This window comes from Pocillopora damicornis, chromosome 11 (assembly GCF_964200805.1).
Source record: "Pocillopora damicornis chromosome 11, jaPocDami1.2, whole genome shotgun sequence".
NCBI lineage: Eukaryota > Metazoa > Cnidaria > Anthozoa > Scleractinia > Pocilloporidae > Pocillopora > Pocillopora damicornis.
The window spans coordinates 10,767,060-10,785,388 of record NC_142680.1 but is presented as its reverse complement, the minus strand read 5'-3'; the positions used below and the strand labels follow the sequence as shown (position 1 = coordinate 10,785,388).

Genomic DNA, 18,329 nt, shown 5'->3' with positions numbered 1-18,329 from the left:
TTTTATTGACAATTGGCCCCGCTTGGTGCGTGACACCGATTGGACCTTTTATTTGCAATGGAACTTCATTGCGCTATTTGACCCTGAAGCGTCTCGGCTTCTGACAAGGTCGCGGCATTGCGTCTGCAGATTTTTTTCGTGAAACTTTAAAAAAAAAAAAAAAATGAAGTTCATTTTCAATAATAATAAGAATAAACAAAGGAGGAGATTATGAGTTTCTCGTAATAGCCGATCAGGATATTTGGCCGCGAAACTATTCTCGGTAAATTGCGCTTATTTCATAAAATGCGCAAGTGTATCTTAGTTATTATTTTTCAAATTATTATGCTCAAATAGTTATCGGTTATCGCCCGAAAAGTTTTTCCGCAAAAGATCTCGCCGGCTCAACCACAACCGTTTAACATTAATTTTTAACCCTCCGTTTATCGATTTTGGTCAACCGTTTCTTGGTTTAAGCTATCTACTTTTTGAGACTTTTGGTCAACCGTTTAACCTTTCGAGCTAACCGCTTTTTTATTTTTGGTCAACCGTTTAGCAGTTTTAGCTATCCGTTTTTGGACTTTGGTAAACCGTTTAACGTTTCTTGCTATCCGTTTTTATTTTTGGTTAACCGTTTGAAGGCCTAAGATATCCGTTTTTGGACTTTGGTAAACCGTTTAACGTTTCTTGCTATCCGTTTTTATTTTTGGTTAACCGTTTGAAGGCCTAAGATATCCGTTTTTGGACTTTGGTAAACCGTTTAACGTTTCTTGCTATCCGTTTTTATTTTTGGTTAACCGTTTGAAGGCCTAAGATATCCGTTTTTGGACTTTGGTAAACCGTTTAACGTTTCTTGCTATCCGTTTTTATTTTTGGTTAACCGTTTGAAGGCCTAAGATATCCGTTTTTGGACTTTGGTAAACCGTTTAACGTTTCTTGCTATCCGTTTTTATTTTTGGTTAACCGTTTGAAGGCCTAAGATATCCGTTTTTGGACTTTGGTAAACCGTTTAACGTTTCTTGCTATCCGTTTTTATTTTTGGTTAACCGTTTGAAGGCCTAAGATATCCGTTTTTGGACTTTGGTAAACCGTTTAACGTTTCTTGCTATCCGTTTTTATTTTTGGTTAACCGTTTGAAGGCCTAAGATATCCGTTTTTGGACTTTGGTAAACCGTTTAACGTTTCTTGCTATCCGTTTTTATTTTTGGTTAACCGTTTGAAGGCCTAAGATATCCGTTTTTGGACTTTGGTAAACCGTTTAACGTTTCTTGCTATCCGTTTTTATTTTTGGTTAACCGTTTGAAGGCCTAAGATATCCGTTTTTGGACTTTGGACAACCGTTTAAATTTTTTGCCACCCGTTTAAGCGGTTATGGAAACCGTTTAAACGCTTGAGTTAGCCGTTTAGTATTCGTTTAAAACCGTTTTTCTAGACCGTTTAATGGAAAAGAGTTAGTGTCCGTTTTTCCATGGAGGGTCACCAATTTAAGTATTTAGGCATGGTATTTCTCGTGGCTTAGAGTGAAAATTGACAACTTAAAGAATTGCCAGAGTTCTATTTTGGCTGTGTACCTGAAAAGATTTCTTTTGTTGGTAAGGACAAAGTCAATAACTGAGAATTTTGTATATTGAAAATTACGCCCATTGTTGTTTTCGTAATGATTCTAGGCATTTTCCATCGTAAGCCTTAGTGCCAGCACACTTTACGATTTTTATTCGGGGATTGTCGATCCTTTTACCTTCATTCGTAAATGAAAACGACTTTTCTTGTCAGTTAGGGGCTTTTGTGTTTGTATGATAAACAGAATGATACATGGTTGCTTGTAGATACGGAATTATTCTTGTCGTGTTCAACTCGATAGCTATCGAGTTGAACAAACGAAGAGAAATTGCATATCAACGCGCGCCCATGTATTATTCCGTATGAAAATTTCGGTTTTGTGATTTTGTCAATGCAAGGTTTTGTAACGGAAACCAGCGTTTTCCGGTTGTAAGTGATTTATTGCAATTTACGATTTGCCTAGCTCTTTTCAGTTTCCGTATTTAGACCAACACTGCAGCAGTGATTTGGAGTTAGTACTCATCGTGAGCTCCGGTTATGCGATCAAAGGAAAAGGTATTCAGTCGTTTAGTACCCACAGTCGTTTCGTACCTAATCATTTCGTAACCAGCCCGTACCCAAATTCAGCCGATTCGCACCCAGTCTGAGTCGGATCTAACCCGAAGCACCCAATGCTCAATATATATAGATTACTTCGTGGGCACGCATACGGTATTTTCGCATGAGTTGGTGATGTATCAGAAATGGAACGAGTGAGATTTCTAATACAAACCATCAAGTGCGAAAATGCTGTACAAGTGCCCACGAAGTAATCTATACATACATACTGAGATTTTCACTTTTTTTTTGTTTGTTTTATTTCACTTTTATTTTCAAATGAGCTCACAAGTCATTCAAATAAAAGTGAATACGCTGCTTTCACTTGCAAAAACGTAGCTCTAAATGCAAGAAAATTAGCTCAAGTAGCTCTACAAAATTTCAAACGAGCTTTATTCATGATTAAGTCGATCACTTTAATAATTTTTCAAAAAAAGGCAGTTAGTGGTAAAGTTTTTCATTGAAGTTGTGGGCTGCCGTCATCCTCCGACGATTCAAGAATTCGTTTGATTCGTTAGTAGCTTCGTTCCATTAAAAATTAACCACCTGCACAAGTGTCTGGTGACTTGTTCACAGCGTTTATAGTTATGTTGAATTGTCCACCATGGAATACGGCTCCACTGAAGGGACAAGCAGAAGGAAACATCGAGGTTTTTATGAACGAAGCCCCTGCTTCGGCCATCAAAGCGGTGGTTGCAACAGTGCGTGAAGCATTGTTGTTTGCGTTGCTCGCGGCATTGCATATTGAAGACTTTGAGCTCAGTATCAATGACATATTCTTCTGTTGCTCTTTAGAAACACAGCTGTAGTCGTTTACACTTTTTTCATGACGGTGACCTGAAAGCTTCACGATGTGAGTGGGGGAACATTGCTGTCGTTAAGTTTTTGTATTATCGTTTTTCTTACGCTGCGGTTCGTAAGCCGTCGCTTCTTGTCGAGTCCAGCTTTGTTTGCTTTAGTTTTCATTAACGATTTCAGTTTGTTTACCCCCATTGCATTTGCCTTAAACCAACATCTACTAGAGTCCTTTGAATAGTTGAAACTAAGATAGAAAGGGGCCTCGGTGGTCAGCATTGAGTTTAGTCTTTTCTTGCGATAAAGTTTCTAAACAAACACGGGGTTTCTCTCATCTCGCCCGTCTTAAGTAGCGAAAGCTTTAGGCTTGGCTGATCTGATATTTCGGGTTTCCGCTCCAGTTCGTGATTTGGTCTGTCGTTCAGAATATTCTAAATATTCGGTTTTGTCCACATCTCCTGATAAGTTGAACATCTCCCCAAGTCATTTGTCGGTGCTCGTCGCAGCCTCTCAACCCGAAATGAACAGAGTTCATAAACCGCAGCGTGTTCAATAAAGCCTCAGCACTCGTGATTCCAAGCAGGTTTTTCATGTATAGAATGTTGACCTCTTCGTCTTTCAAAGCCTCTGCTGCGTTTGGCTTGTTGCCCTTCCCTTCCTTTTCCAGTTGTCTGCTTTGAGCCTCCAAAGCTTTTCGAGTTTGTTCAAAATCAAGGTCCCCCATTATCACGGTTCTTTGGATATTTACAAACTTTCAATTGACTGCTGAAGCTGAAAAGAAATCCTCTGAGGCTTGAAGGCTCGAATTCGTCTCTGTCTTTTCTCTTGAAAGTTATGATAAATTCACTCAAGAAATCATTTAGCTGCTCTGACGGAATGACATCCAGTTTTCTCTCCTCATTCTTTTCTTTCAAAAACGCCATTAAAATGGCAATGTCTCTCCGCGTTTTTGATAGCGTGTTCTTACTTTCCTGCTCCTGAATAAACTAATTTACGGGCTTTTCTAACGCAGGAAATCGTAAACCTGAGGTTTCAGCCGTCTCAAAAAGCTAATTTTAGGAAATAAATTTGGCTACAGAACTCCAAACCCCTTTCAAAATGTTCACACAACCAACGACGAGTAAACTGACGGGGCAGGAAGAGGAGAATTCGAAGGCGCGAAAACCCAGTACTTCTGACGGGTTCTTCTTGATTGGACGAAACGTTTTCTCCACGCGCGAAATTTTAGTTTCTCTGATTTGACTGGCTGTAAACAGCTATGAACTGGGTTTTGAGACTAAAGATTTCGTAGTGAAAATCTCTCTATGTATGAAATAAGCATTCATTCGTAATACCTCACGTGCGGGAGAGTGAACAGGTGTCAGTTGTTGCGTACGACAAATTAGTAAAATCAAGTGAGTAAGATACAAGCAAAATGATGTTGCGTATTCATGCGACCTTAAAGAAAATTTCAAATCATTGCCTATCGCGAGGTAGGTGCGATGTCTTTAAAAGAACAGTCTATTGTTTATACTTCTGACTTTAGTAACTGAATAACAGCAAATGTAAGTGTAATTATTTTACTTCCTTGGTTGCTAACCGTGATAAGTAATGCTAAAAGGAGTGAAATTTGGTCTGAATAACGCGTGAATAATGCGTGACTTCAAATCAAACGAGTGCGCAGATTTGAAATCACAAGTATGATTTTAGACCAAATTGCACAATAGGAAGTTCAATTACCACTTTATTACATCCATTTTGAAATCGCAAATTGAGTCTCTCAGAGTCAGGATTCTTTAGTCTGTACAAATGTTTTGTTGATCCAGTAGTGAGCTGGTTTAGAGAAAGTTACAAAAGTTGTTTTTCATTTTCTTGAAATTTGTTCATTGTTGTATTTTAGTAAAGCTTCCTTACTGGTTGGGTAAAAGATGCAAGAAAAGATAAGATTCGTGAATAAATCGTACCAATGGGAGCCAATCAGATTCATGGAATACCATTGATTTCAAAATGAATAGAATAAAGTCTAAGAACTAAAGTTCTCTCCGTGTGTTTTAAGACTTTGCGCATTTTCTAGTTGTTCGTTGCTTGATTAATGAAAATATAAAATCGCCAAACTGTCATCAAAGTCTGTCTCGATCCTGAAGCGGTTTATGTCAGTTTTTCGTGGCGCTGACAGATATTGACAATAAACAAGCGATAATAAAGCCCGTTTTGTCTTGAGTAAAATGATGATCAATTCCGACGAAGATGCCGAAAATCTGAAAATATCTCGATAAAAAATAAACACTCAAACGTCTTGAGACTGACTGACATCTAATTTCTAATTTCTTCTTACAATATAAACCACGAATCACAAATTAAGGTCACAAGAATAAAGGAAATGATCACCATCCAAACAGGCTCTTGATTGTTAAACAAATCATGTTTGTCAGTACCTTAGGAAATGTTAAGAAAACAGTATGGTGAATATGTGTACTGATGTCGTGGTGTAAAGTGTTAATATGGCACAGAATCTGATATTCCCCATCCTTCCTTCCTTCCTTCCTTTTTTCTTTTCTTCCTTTCTTCTTTCCTTCCTTCCTTTTTTCTTTTCTTCCTTTCTTCTTTCCTTCCTTCCTTCCTTCCCTCCTCCTCCTCCTTCCTTCCTTCCTTCCTCCCCGCAAACACATCAAACGATGAAGGGGATGGTAATTCCGATAGGACATTTTCGTGCGGTGAATACTTATGCGCAAGTTCAAAAATGAAAATGTCACTAACTTTTCGGCCAACACTCCAATTTCCATAAAGATACATTTTTTTTATAATAAACAGTTGTTGAGTAAAGATTCTAAAACCCTTTCTTGATTAACGGCTTGAATATAGGGATTTTGTTCATTGTATGAGGTACAGACGGGCAGGCGTACATTTCAAGAGGCGAGTATGATATGACCCTTCTGTAATGGATACTGAAGTGTTAACGTTCCTCTTTTTTTTTTATCACAAAGGCGGCTGGTGTTCTTTTATCGAGTTAACGTCCTGTCGAATTCAATTTCTGTCGAAAGACGGTACAATGCCCAATTTGAAAATTTTTAAGGACCATTTTGGAAAACAAAATAGAACGAAGAAAGAGAACAATTATCATCAATATCTTTAAAATAATTGTCAACATAATTTCCATTGAATTACATTCTATACTCCCCTGTTCCTCAGGAAAGAACCGAATAAACAATATTGGAAGACGCAAAGTTGAACAAATCAATTTTTAGATTTTGATCAATAAAATTACAATAAAATTAAAAATTACAATAAAATTAAATTAAGCGAATAAGAGAGCAAAGTAATAAACTAAACTTTTGTTTCGAGCCAACAGCCTAGGTTAAGGAGTAGGGATGAAATTCTGGTTTTTGAGTCACCATCCGAGCTACCATCACTTTTACTCAGAGTTAGAATAAGGTACCGATAGCCGGTACTTGAGAAACGGTACTTGAGAAACGGGTCCCTAGCCTAACAGCAGGACTGAGTTTGCTGTTGTTTCTCATCCTTATTTTAAGGGTTTCTTTTCTCTGAGTGATACGGTTTTCCTCCCTCCACCAAAACCAGTACTTTGATTTACAATGATAACTTTCCAATTTTAAGACGAGTTCTAGACTGAAGTTTCAGCTTTCAGAGAAATTAAAATCTGTATAGTTTTTGTATCCGCAGTGGTGATGTAAGCTCATGTTGACTAACATTCACTCATTAGGTAAAGTAAAAGTTATCCCTTTCATTTTGTTTTACTAAACGTTTCAGTAGTCACATCCATATTGTTTGATGATATAAAACTGTCCCAGTCTCTTGTGTCTTTGCTGACGAACACTTGTATCACATAGAATCACTTAAAAATTATTTTTCAGGTTTCAGATTTCAGAACCTTAACCTCGCCCAGACATGTGATCATGGTTAAGAACGTGAAGGGAAGGATTCAAAAAATATTCTATTTTTCCGAAGTATAACCTGGCACAACATCGGCTCCTCTTTCAATTCGTCTCAGGATCTGATATTTCCCATCCTTCCTTGAGTGCGTTGTACGCACTCGACAGAGCTCCTTCATTCCATCCAACCTGTAACGAAAACGCTTCACCAACCAAGTAAATTTCTTCTCCAGGGAAAGGACGTTTCGCCCATTTCTTCACATCGTGTCGGCTCACGTTGGACCCTGCCTTTGTTTCATGCCTGTTAAATAGAGGCGTGAACAAATCTAAATATATACGAAGGTCTTAATCTCGCTACTTAAACGAATAAATAGCTTTCTATAATGGAGGGAACTCCCTCGTGCGAAACGGTGGACTAAGTCGAAGTCTATCAAGATTAGGTAGTAAGGGTACATATGAATGTTGTGCCGCGTAGCACTGGGAACACAAATGGTGAAACAGAGAATTAACTCTGAAGTGTAAATTAAAGTGCTATTTAAACCCATGAATAACCCACAGGGCGTTAGCCCTAATAAAGGGAAACAGGGAACCACACGAGGCAAAGAAAAAATCTTTTGACCTCGGTGGGAATCGAACCCACGACCTCCGGATTAGATCTACCGTTACTCTGCCGACTGAGCTACGAGGTCGCACAGAGAAAGTCGGGGACGATTTAGGATGGTGAATCGCGGCGAAGAGAAAGTAAGGGTACATATGAATGTTGTGCCGCGTAGCACTGGGAACACAAATGGTGAAACAGAGAATTAACTCTGAAGTGTAAATTAAAGTGCTATTTAAACCCATGAATAACCCACAGGGCGTTAGCCCTAATAAAGGGAAACAGGGAACCACACGAGGCAAAGAAAAAATCTTTTGACCTCGGTGGGAATCGAACCCACGACCTCCGGATTAGATCTACCGTTACTCTGCCGACTGAGCTACGAGGTCGCACAGAGAAAGTCGGGGACGATTTAGGATGGTGAATCGCGGCGAAGAGAAAGTAAGGGTACATATGAATGTTGTGCCGCGTAGCACTGGGAACACAAATGGTGAAACAGAGAATTAACTCTGAAGTGTAAATTAAAGTGCTATTTAAACCCATGAATAACCCACAGGGCGTTAGCCATTTGTGTTCCCAGTGCTACGCGGCACAACATTCATATGTACCCTTACTTTCTCTTCGCCGCGATTCACCATCCTAAATCGTCCCCGACTTTCTCTGTGCGACCTCGTAGCTCAGTCGGCAGAGTAACGGTAGATCTAATCCGGAGGTCGTGGGTTCGATTCCCACCGAGGTCAAAAGATTTTTTCTTTGCCTCGTGTGGTTCCCTGTTTCCCTTTATTAGGGCTAACGCCCTGTGGGTTATTCATGGGTTTAAATAGCACTTTAATTTACACTTCAGAGTTAATTCTCTGTTTCACCATCTATCAAGATTAGGCCTCGGAAAATTCTCTATGCGAACCAACCTACAATGAACGAGATTTACGGCTATAAAATCACAGAATCTGGTTCCCTGGAACTCAGTCGGTGAAGTAGCAGGCCATTATCTAGGAAGTGGTGAACAACGCGTCCAACTTATGAGAAAATCTCACTTTGAAAAAGTATTTTTGAGTGAAGAAAATCAAAGACATTACAACAGACTACTTCAGCTACGAGGTTATTCCTAAAGCGATTTAAAGTTGATCCTAAGGTAGCCTACGTACCAAGCTACTTTATCCCAAAATTTGAACACCATATCCAGTGGATCTGGCACAACTTTATCTGGAAACACTTCTTGGACAGCTTTCTTTATTTCCGCTTCAAAGATTGATCGTGGAAGCTCAGACATCTTTCCCCACTTTGCAGCGCATCCCAACCAGGCATACGACAATTGGATAATGGCTTCTCCTTGGGGTCCTCGTCCACTTAATAAACAACAACAGTGATGAAGACAATGTCAGCTACCACAAAAAAAATAGTGCTACGCTCCTACTCTTTATGTTTGCTGATTGATATCTTAAAATAATTCTTCATGGCCACCCGACCCGTGAAAGATATATCTCCTTCTCTTTTTTTGTGTTTCCAGAGCTTTTCAATAATAATAACAGGTTTTTATGCTATCCATTCAAACTCCTAACCGTAATTATTTTAACATCGGGAGAAAATTAGAAATAGAAGGAACATGAGAGGAAAATGTGGTGATTGGAGGCGTTTCTTTCCATAAAAGTGGGAGCCATACGAATGCATAAGGTGAAAGAGAGCAAACGGACTAAGGGCAGATGGAGGTGAATAATGTGTTACTCCTCTCTGGAAAGGAGTGATGATTGTCTTTCATGTTACAATGAGCGTGACTAGTGACACCCCGAGGAAGTGGAAGTATCAGGGAAGTAAGGCAGCAGCAGGCTCTTCTTTTTTTTTTTTTTTTCTTTTTTTTCTTCTTCTGTATTTTCGCTCCTTAAGCCCTATGCCTTCGTTTTAGTTCCGCTTAGCCCATGCGTCTCCCGTTTGGCTTAACGGTAACAAAATGGACCGGCACAGACTATTCTAGTAGTGGTGCTGGCAGCAACAAAGATAATATCAACAAATTTAGGAGTGACAATGGTGTCAGTTTAGAATTATAATAGCAAAAACTCATGGTGGTCATAGAACGTAAACTAGATAGAAATTCCGCTTTTACTTACTTATAAGGGACTAACACAAGACATGTCGATGCTGACCAAAACGTTTCGACAATTGGCTCGGTTCGGTTCCGTTTGGGAAGATAATCTTCCCACCAAGGAGAACTGTAAATGGCCACTGCTTTAAATGCGTTTGCTCCCTGAATGGAACCAAATAAAACATTACTTTTGACATCTGCAGCGACATCTCCCCTAATGGCTTCAAATGGAAGAGTCGGAACAGCAATAATTAGTTTTTTGGCGGACACTTTAAAATGATCCGTATGGACGTCAAAACCATCTGCCTTCCTCTCTAAAGCATTTATTTTCTCTTTTAAAACCAGCTTTGCTCCAAAGCGCTGCGCAGAAATTTTTAATGCTGTTGTAATATCTGATATACCGCCTCTTGGTTTGTAGAAATCGTACGAAAAGTAGCTGACAGCTTCATCGTTTTCGTATTTGTCTAACGTACTTTCTTCGTAGAAATCTCTCTTGTCAACGTATCTGGCATATAGTAGCTCGCAACCTTCACTTCCAAGTCTTTCGCACATGAAGTCTCGGTAAAAAGGAAACTCAAGTGCTTTTTCTTTGGTCATGTTCCTCCAAGCAAACAGATACATTTCCAACCACGTCATATTGGAAAACGGTCCTGACATAAGCGTAGGGAAAGCTTTTTCCTTAAGAGACTGAAAGGTGTATGCACGAACACCTCTTGCTTGAAAAAAAATGTCTGTGAGTTTTCCAATAGACAACATGGGAATGTTGAGGCGTCGCGCTATATCCCTGACAACAAGATAAGATAACGACAAACGTTCATCAATGTTTTAAAAATAAGTAAGAGGTTTTTGGACAGTTGTGCAGTGAGACATACTGAAACGGATAGATAGATAGATAGATCAGACCAAGAAAAACAACAGACAGACGGGGTACGTTCGATGGATAGATGAACGGTCAGGCGAAAGTAAGCAGAGAAACACTGATCAGGCAGACAGAAGTAATCAAAAAGGTAGAGGCAAACAGATAACCACAACCTGCTTGAAATGTTTGAAGTTTCAGATATGGATATTTATCCGCACAGCAGCGCTCGTTCGAATTTTCAAGAACAGTGCAATGGTTATAGTGAGATAAGTCACTCGGCCCTTCAACATTTAACACTACCTCCTCACATCGTTCCGACATCATCATCAAGCACTTAGCTATAAACAGACCTAAAAGAGATATTTCCTTACATTACTCTTTTGTTTTTCTTATCCACACGCCAGGATCCTAGATCTTTTGGAAATAAGACAACAGAAATAAAAGACAAAGTTAAATAAGTATAAAGCTTAAAAAAAAAGCTAAATTGGAATTAAAGAGAGACTCTCCTCTTCCACAATAAAGTTTGATAAATAAACAGATAAATAAATAAATGAGTAGGTAAATGAGTAATCAAATCAATCGAGAAAACCTTTCTTTTATTTCACCCTTTAACTCCCAGAAATAGTAAACATGAAACTTCTTCTTATAATATTCATACATTATCCAACAAAGCTACAATGAGAGTACTAAACCGTATCAGGTAGAAGTTTTTATCCTGATCTAACACCAAATTCTCACAGCTAATTTACAAGGAAATATGTAGCAGCTAAAGGGGAGAATTAAAGATTAAATCATGGGAGTTAAAGGGTTAAAAAATATATTATATGCTGTCGTGCGCCTGTTCAGTAATGGATCAAGGATAATGTCAAAATGTGGTTTGAAGGAAAAAATTGGCGCCTCCCGTATCACTGTCCTCTGTGATGTTTCATTGGATAGATTCACGGTAAGATGGAATATCTTAGTTTTATTTGATAAAAATGTTGTTAGAGGTGATGCGTCCGTCTTCCAGTAGCTCATAGTAAGAACCAATCGAAATGAGTGCATAATTCAGCTTATCATATCAATCGCGATAGGGCGAATTTTGTATTCGTTGTACTCACTTTAAGTTAAATTGTTGTTTGAGAGGACATTAGCTCTCGACGCACGTCCGTTATTATGGTTTGCATAGAGCACTATGGAGTATAGAGTTGGAACAAGGGTACCTGATTTGCCATAACCCGTGGAGAGTCGTAAATTCATTTTTTTCAGCTTACCACATACTCGCTACATAGGAATTTAATCTCCTTCATAACGGAAAAATTTGTTTCTTTGCAAAAATTAGTACATTTCTTACTAATGCTGATGTTTGGTGCTTGCTTAAACCTGACGTCGTAATTCCTTCCACCAAATCTGGAATCTTTCTCGAACAAGCAAACGTTGTTTTCTTTTTTCAACCGCATGAGTGTCTCTGCCATGTACAATCCTGATATACCCCCACCAACCACGACGACATTACAGGTCATTTGTTTCACGTGGGACTCTTAAAATGAAAGAAAAACCAAATGATTCATAGCCAATCCGGAGATAAATGGACACCTCTAAGTTTAAATTCTACTCTACCCCTCTGGCCCTTTAATGATAAGGAAAACTATGAAAATTTCACGTTCATCGTCCTTAGTTTATCGTTCGGTTGCTAACCTGGAGTCCGTTTCTCAAAAGTCCTAGTAATTAAATGGGCCAAAGGTTAGGGTTGGGTTTAGGAAACAAGCTTATTCTGCTAAAATTCTCATAGATTTTCTCAAACTCAGGTTAATTAAGGCCTGGGTCAAAAATGATTTTCGCCTCCAGTGCCCCCCGAGCAAGGTTCGCGGAATTCGCGTGGACTGCGCGAGTAACCATAGTTACTTGGGATCCAGATCGCGTAATTCGTGAACGGCATCCGCCATTTTGAAGTGTCGGCTTTGCATTGGTTTTTCCCATCTTCGCTGGTGAATGCGACAATCAAGAGGAAGACATCAAAAGAAGGTAATAAAATTTTCTTTGCTATCTTCATTTCCTCAAAAAATGGCATGATATCGCTATCTTAAAGCCAAAGAGAACCATTTTGAACCTACGAAGACTTCTAAACACCGCTCTCAACATGTTCATTGATTTCACTGCAAATACAATGCAACATGAATTTATAATATAGCGCTCATTTCTAGAGCTCAATAGCGTTTTACAATGTTTGTAACTTTTGCATAGAAAAAAGTACCATGTTTTGTAACAAATGTATAGAAAAAAGTTTCATTGTGGATATACCATTCAATTTTGAAATTAAATTTAGCTTGATAAATCCTCTATCACATCGTGATGTGTAAACTTATGGTGTTTATCAAAATTTAAGCTTTTGAATGCTTTGGAAACAATTTCTCCAAGAAGCAGATGAATTTACGGACAAACGTAATCCCCCAAAGCAGTTGTTGGGTAAGTTTAATTGGTAACATGTAAGATGCAGATTGTCTCGTCATAAATAATCCCTTGAAAACTAAGAGGAAAAAAGCTGTACTAATGCGTGTTAGTTTATTCCGAGGTCCCTTACTGAATTGCTATAAATATATAATAATAATAATAATAATTTTAATTACTCACACAGAAAACCAGCCAGCCCTTGCAGATTCCAAAGGGAATCTACTTGATTAAAACCAGTTTTATTTACTGTTATCCCTGTTTGTTTTCTTGAAGAGGTCCTTCCAGTTATTCCACACAACTAATTTATTACAAGCATGTTAATGGTGTTATTTATGAGGCATTTTTTTGGTTTTTAAATCATGTTATATCAGTTTTAATTATAGTCAACAGTTTGGTTTTTAAGTTTTGACCGGTAATAATTGCAACAATCATTGTCAATGATGGACTTGTAATTGATATATGTGTCTATTTGAATGTAAATATTCTACCCACTACACCAGTGGAGTGTCTTTTAATTCAAATGTATCACAAAAGTTCTGATACATGCATATGATTCTGACCATAGCCTTCTCTCTTTTTTGATAAGACGTGATTAATTACCAGTGCTTACTGTTGCCCCAAGTGGGGCACTGTTTTTTTTTTGTGACAAGAGCAAACACAAACTGGTATAAGATGTGTCATCTTCTCAGCCCTACTCATAAAAGATGTGCCATCTTAAGAGCAGGATAGGTTGCCCTTGTTACAAAGTCAGAAAGGAAAATTTTAAAATTGTATTTCTTACTTTTTTTTGTTGCTCTTCTAAGTCAATATTCCTGTTAGAAGGCTATGGTGGTCTAACTGGTTAAAACTCTGGTTTATAATTTTAAGTTTGATCTAGCAGTTGCTTGCCTAAATTCAATCTCATAGATCAATAATTGGCAGGAATTGGGAAATAAATCGGTACATGTATGTTATCTAGCAGCGATGTAAAATTATAGACATGAGTATGACCTATGAAGTAATTTGTACCTGATGGACCCTAGAGCACCTTATCTGTGCATTATTAAAAATGTCCCTCTAACATTCATTCACAATTCGTAAAGCAGAAGTACAAAATTAGTTTAGACCAAGAGCACACATAAACTTGCTAAAGACATGCACATACATTGTGATTTTAACTTTGCAAAGCCCAATAAAAAGACTCCTGCCGTGACATGGCTAGGGTCACTTTACCTGATTAGAGTGTTAATTATTACTTTCTTAAGCAGAGGTTTCATTAAGATTTTGAGGTGATGGGAAATGTACATGGAAGCAGGCAAAATATGTTTTGATTCTGATTTATGTCAGTCACAACATGCAGGAAAAATTATATTCCCAGCCAGTCAATTTGCCCAGTGTCAGGCCCGTGAAACCCCTGCTTAAGCTTATAGTATTTAGTGAGATATTATGGAAGCCAGTGTTGCCATAATGCCTGTTGTTGTTGGTCTTCTTACAGGGCTGGCATCCAAACATTCTTGAGCCATGGAAACCAAAAGTGGAATGTATTGCTTAACACCTACTTTGAACAGAATTTTACTAAGGGAAAAAATATCACTGGCTTCATTAATTCTTTGCAGGAGGAAAGGAGCTGTCACATGCTTTTCCAAAATCGATGATGTAGCCATGTTTGTTACTCACAAGAAAATTATTAGCCTTCAAATCACAGTGAAGAAAGCCTTTTGTGTGAATATGTGAAAGGGCTTCTGTCAAATCATTTGAAATAATTAACCAGTCATTTGTTATGAGTGAGCTTTGCACATTCTGTATTGTTGCACTGTTTTTCTGACAAGACAATAGTTTGCTTATTGTTACAGATGTATTGTCTTCCCCTTTAAACTCCATTATTAAGGAAATGGGCTGCTTTTGAAGCTGCACACCTATTATGGTTGGGATATTTTTATGTGGGAGTGCCTGCATAATGTGAGCCTCCTTCATTATCTCTGTGGTGTCCTGCATCAAGACTGTTTTTCCACAACCTCTATATCAAATCGTGTGTACTGTCTCAGAAGGCATCGACCATAGGATCCTTCTCCCAGTATTATATTCTCTTCATTGGTTGAAAGAAGTTCAGTATGATTGATTAAGTTTACAGTGGATTATCTGGTACTTGCATTCCTTTTAAAAAACTGGAAAATGAAGGCAAATATATTATAGAGTGTGCTTAAATAAATGCTAGATTGCAACACAAGTAAAGGTGAAGATTGTTGATCTCATTGTTTGGCATGCAAATTACTGCAAAGTAAGTAGAAACATTACTCCTCCTCCAGATGGACTAGACATTAGCATTGGATTTTATTTTTTTCTTGGCGTGCTCTCCCTCGACGCTGCCGCTTTTTCTCAATTGCGTCTTTCTCTTTTTGGAGCTGAAGTTCCTTCACTTTTGTTTGTGCTTCAGGAAAGCTTATTTTAAATATTTTCTCAAAGTGGCCATTCACTTAAGAATAAATGTGTTTTACAGCAGTTTTAATGGCTTTTTGCGTTGGTTTCACTTTACTTTGTGTCTTCACCCCACTTTCAATAAGGGCCTCTTTTAAAAGTTTTCGGGTTTTGAAAGTTTTTCCACCAGGGAAAAAATTATGGATGGCATAATAGTGCACTTGACAACCTCCACAATTTGACAGTGTGTGCTGTTTCTTCTGCGTTGTATTAAGAGCTTTCCAGTCAACCATTGAAAACGTGTCTTGGTACTGGGCCCTGGCTTTTAAGTTCATCTTTCGGAAAGAGTTGTAAATTGCTTTGGATTTCTTGACGTAGGTGGAACGTTCGACCGCAAAGACTTCCTGACTGTCACCCTCGAACGCTGCAAGTTCTTCCACTTTTCACTAGGGTTAGTTTCAACCCGCATTACGACTCCAGCCCGGATTATTTGTGACTTACTGAAATGGGTGACACCGCTGGTTTTTTACCTCGAAGGCTCGGTTTATTCCTTTGGGCATTGCTTTCGGTGGCTGCCGAAAACGTATCGAATGATTTCGGTTTTATTCGTTTTGGAAGAAGACCAAAGGAACTGCGGAAGGGACTTCAAAAGACTTGGACAATAGTGTAATTAAGCTACCTTGCGCGAACAGACTTGTGATCTTGTATCCTTTTGTTTACATTGTCTTGAGATGAATGAACTCGAGATCGATAAACTGCAATCATTTGAATGGATTTAGTTTCTATTCACGGTGTATTTTTAGCCTTAATATGTTTTTAGGATTAAAGAGCGTCGCAAAAGGTTTAAAAATGGATCTTGGACGAGTTGTTGTAATCACTGCGAAGAGCAAAAGCGAAAATAGTTTATCATTTCGAGCGCCGATCGTTTTGTTTTGATCCGAATGAGTGCACTTGAATTAAACTACTTCTTTATTATGTAAATATTGCGTGTCATAAATAGTGTTCGTGTTCGCGCGCTGGCGGTTCATTCTTTCACAACTTTCGAAAGAAGAAAAGAAAAATATCTCACCCACATCAAAGAAGTTGCGCTCTTCACGATCTTCGCAAGCATGCCGGCATGTCGGCAAACTCATCGGAATGAATAAGTAATGAGAAAGAACAATAGCTTGAATATATGAATACTTAACAACCTCAATTTTTGAGGTTCACGTTTAATCCGCAATGGAGTTGTCATACGAAGCACTTCCAACCTTACGAAAGCTCTCCTTTACAGCAACTCTTGCAAATCCCGCACAATTAAAAATGACAGACATTTTCGTTTCACACGAATACACTTAGCTCGTTATCGAGTGGTACCGTTGTTAGGGAACAAAACCTTGAAGAGTTTCAAGGAATCGGTGCGATAACTTTCAAGTTTTGCGCCAAAATTGCAATTGTGTTTTATTAGAACTATCAAAGTCGATCTAACCCTGGATTTACAGAGATGCAATCGACCTCAGAAAACGAGAAAAAGAAATAAATATCACCAAAAGTAAACAAAGTTTGCCTGTATTACTTCTTAGATTGCTCCAATTAGTATTTGGTAGTGTATCAGCCGTTAAATTATTGCTTCTGAACACTCGCGTGACTCGCGTGTCAAAATGGCGGACACTAAGTTGAATTACGTGACTGCGAGTTTTCAGAATTCCCACCTCTTAAACAGTTTTAATTTGTCTTTTTTTCCAAATAAATAGGAACCTGTGGGATTACTTTCGTTGACAGCGGTTGGAACCAGGTAAAGGCTAAGATGTTTTCGGGCGGAAACCATGATAGAGGAAGCAGCTTCGCAGAGACAAAACTTGATTTAATCTGCCTAGCACATCTCTCTTTTTTTTGGCAGCCATTCCAAGTGGGAAAACAATGAAAAACGTCTCAAATATTCATAGCGATAACTGCATTTTGATTTGCCTTGTGTTTTGTGGTAAGAAAGCAACCGACGAATTTGGCGCCTAAATTAACTGTTTTTGGCTGTTGAGAGTATCATATTACGCTGCCACAATTCAGTCCGAGAGAGATGGTAGTGATACACATTTCTGCCAAGTATGATAAAAATCCCTCGCAAAATAGCTAAGTTATTCTCAATTTTGTGAAAATATGGGTTAAAGACAGGGTGACCCAGGCCTTAATTAACCTGAGAAGTTGGTATTTTTAAAGCCGTTTCTACCTGTATCAAGCACCTCCTCAAAAAGCTTCCATTTTAATTGCATTGAACTAGATAGAGTGCACGTTGCGTGACTATATAACAGTGATACAAGTATCACTGTGGCGATAACACAGAGACAATTCCCGGGAGTAAAAACTCTCAAGTCTTCTCTGACTTCTCGGTGTCCGATGATATGGCTGAAACTCATTATCTCTTATAAGAACAGTTTACGTCGAAATCATCTCCTGCTTGGCAGAAATCATTATAGGGAAGTCGTTGTAACACAAACGGGTCGGGTCAAACAGTTGTCATACACTGAGCTTCGACTGAGGTAAACAAATAGCAGGGTCGCAACAAGGTATATTTTTTCATAACTGATCCTGTATTTTTGCCCCAAATTTTGATCCCTGATCACAAAAACGTTGAGAATTTTAATCCCTGATCACAAAATCATTGGGAATTTTGATCCCTGAATCCCTGATCCTACTAAAACACTGCTGATCCCGATCCCAAGTGTTGTGATCCCAGATCCCGGGGCTGTGATCCCTGATCTCATATACCTTGTTACGACCCTGAAATAGACACATATTTAAAAACCACCATAGACTGCGACCATTCCACCTACCTTGATTGCCAGCTTGATTCCCTGACACTCCAGTGATATCTCCTTTACTCTTTTCGTGAGCCAGCAATGCAGCTAAAACGACAACAGCGACCAAAAACAAAACAAACAGAAATGTAGCTACAAATGCTTTAAGTCGACTGACAAAGTAACCGTGAACTTCAAAGCTGCGTATTCCGCCGTATTCCTTATCAATTTCCATGTTAGCGTTGGGAAAAACTAATGCTAAATTCTCAGTCGACTAGATCACAACGTCAAACCTGTGCGGCCCAAAAAAAACTTTCGACAAATCGCGTGGAAGCTATATTTAGTCGGGATGATGTTGTATTTCGTGAATTGTGTAAGAATCACTGAGCTGGAAAAAATT

General features: G+C 38.6%; 1 protein-coding gene, 1 long non-coding RNA gene and 1 pseudogene across 3 annotated transcripts; 1 reads left to right on the top strand and 2 right to left on the bottom strand.

Annotated features, from left to right (window-relative positions):
- Window positions 1–1,234: 1,234 nt before the first annotated feature.
- On the bottom strand, window positions 1,235–4,667 carry LOC149037464 (uncharacterized protein KIAA1958-like; annotated as a pseudogene).
- A 1,453-nt stretch (window positions 4,668–6,120) lies between these two features.
- Window positions 6,121–18,320, bottom strand: LOC113681328 (aplysianin-A). 2 transcript variants are annotated; one of them, XM_089187745.1, is made up of 7 exons: window positions 18,156–18,318; window positions 17,966–18,038; window positions 11,668–11,853; window positions 10,706–10,748; window positions 9,501–10,259; window positions 8,544–8,744; window positions 6,121–7,101 (listed from the first exon to the last, which is right to left on the bottom strand). In XM_089187745.1, exons 1-7 carry the CDS (start codon window positions 18,162–18,164, stop codon window positions 6,906–6,908), a joined length of 1,467 nt encoding a protein of 488 aa, XP_089043871.1. In that variant the 5' UTR covers window positions 18,165–18,318; the 3' UTR covers window positions 6,121–6,905. The 2 variants fall into 2 exon arrangements, with proteins under 2 accessions (XP_089043871.1, XP_089043870.1); XM_089187744.1 differs by having other exon boundaries at window positions 17,966–18,320.
- Window positions 12,221–14,970, top strand: LOC149037463 (uncharacterized). The gene is made up of 3 exons (XR_016181174.1): window positions 12,221–12,338; window positions 12,700–12,779; window positions 14,239–14,970. It is a non-coding gene; the product is annotated as an uncharacterized LOC149037463 (long non-coding RNA).
- Window positions 18,321–18,329: the final 9 nt, after the last annotated feature.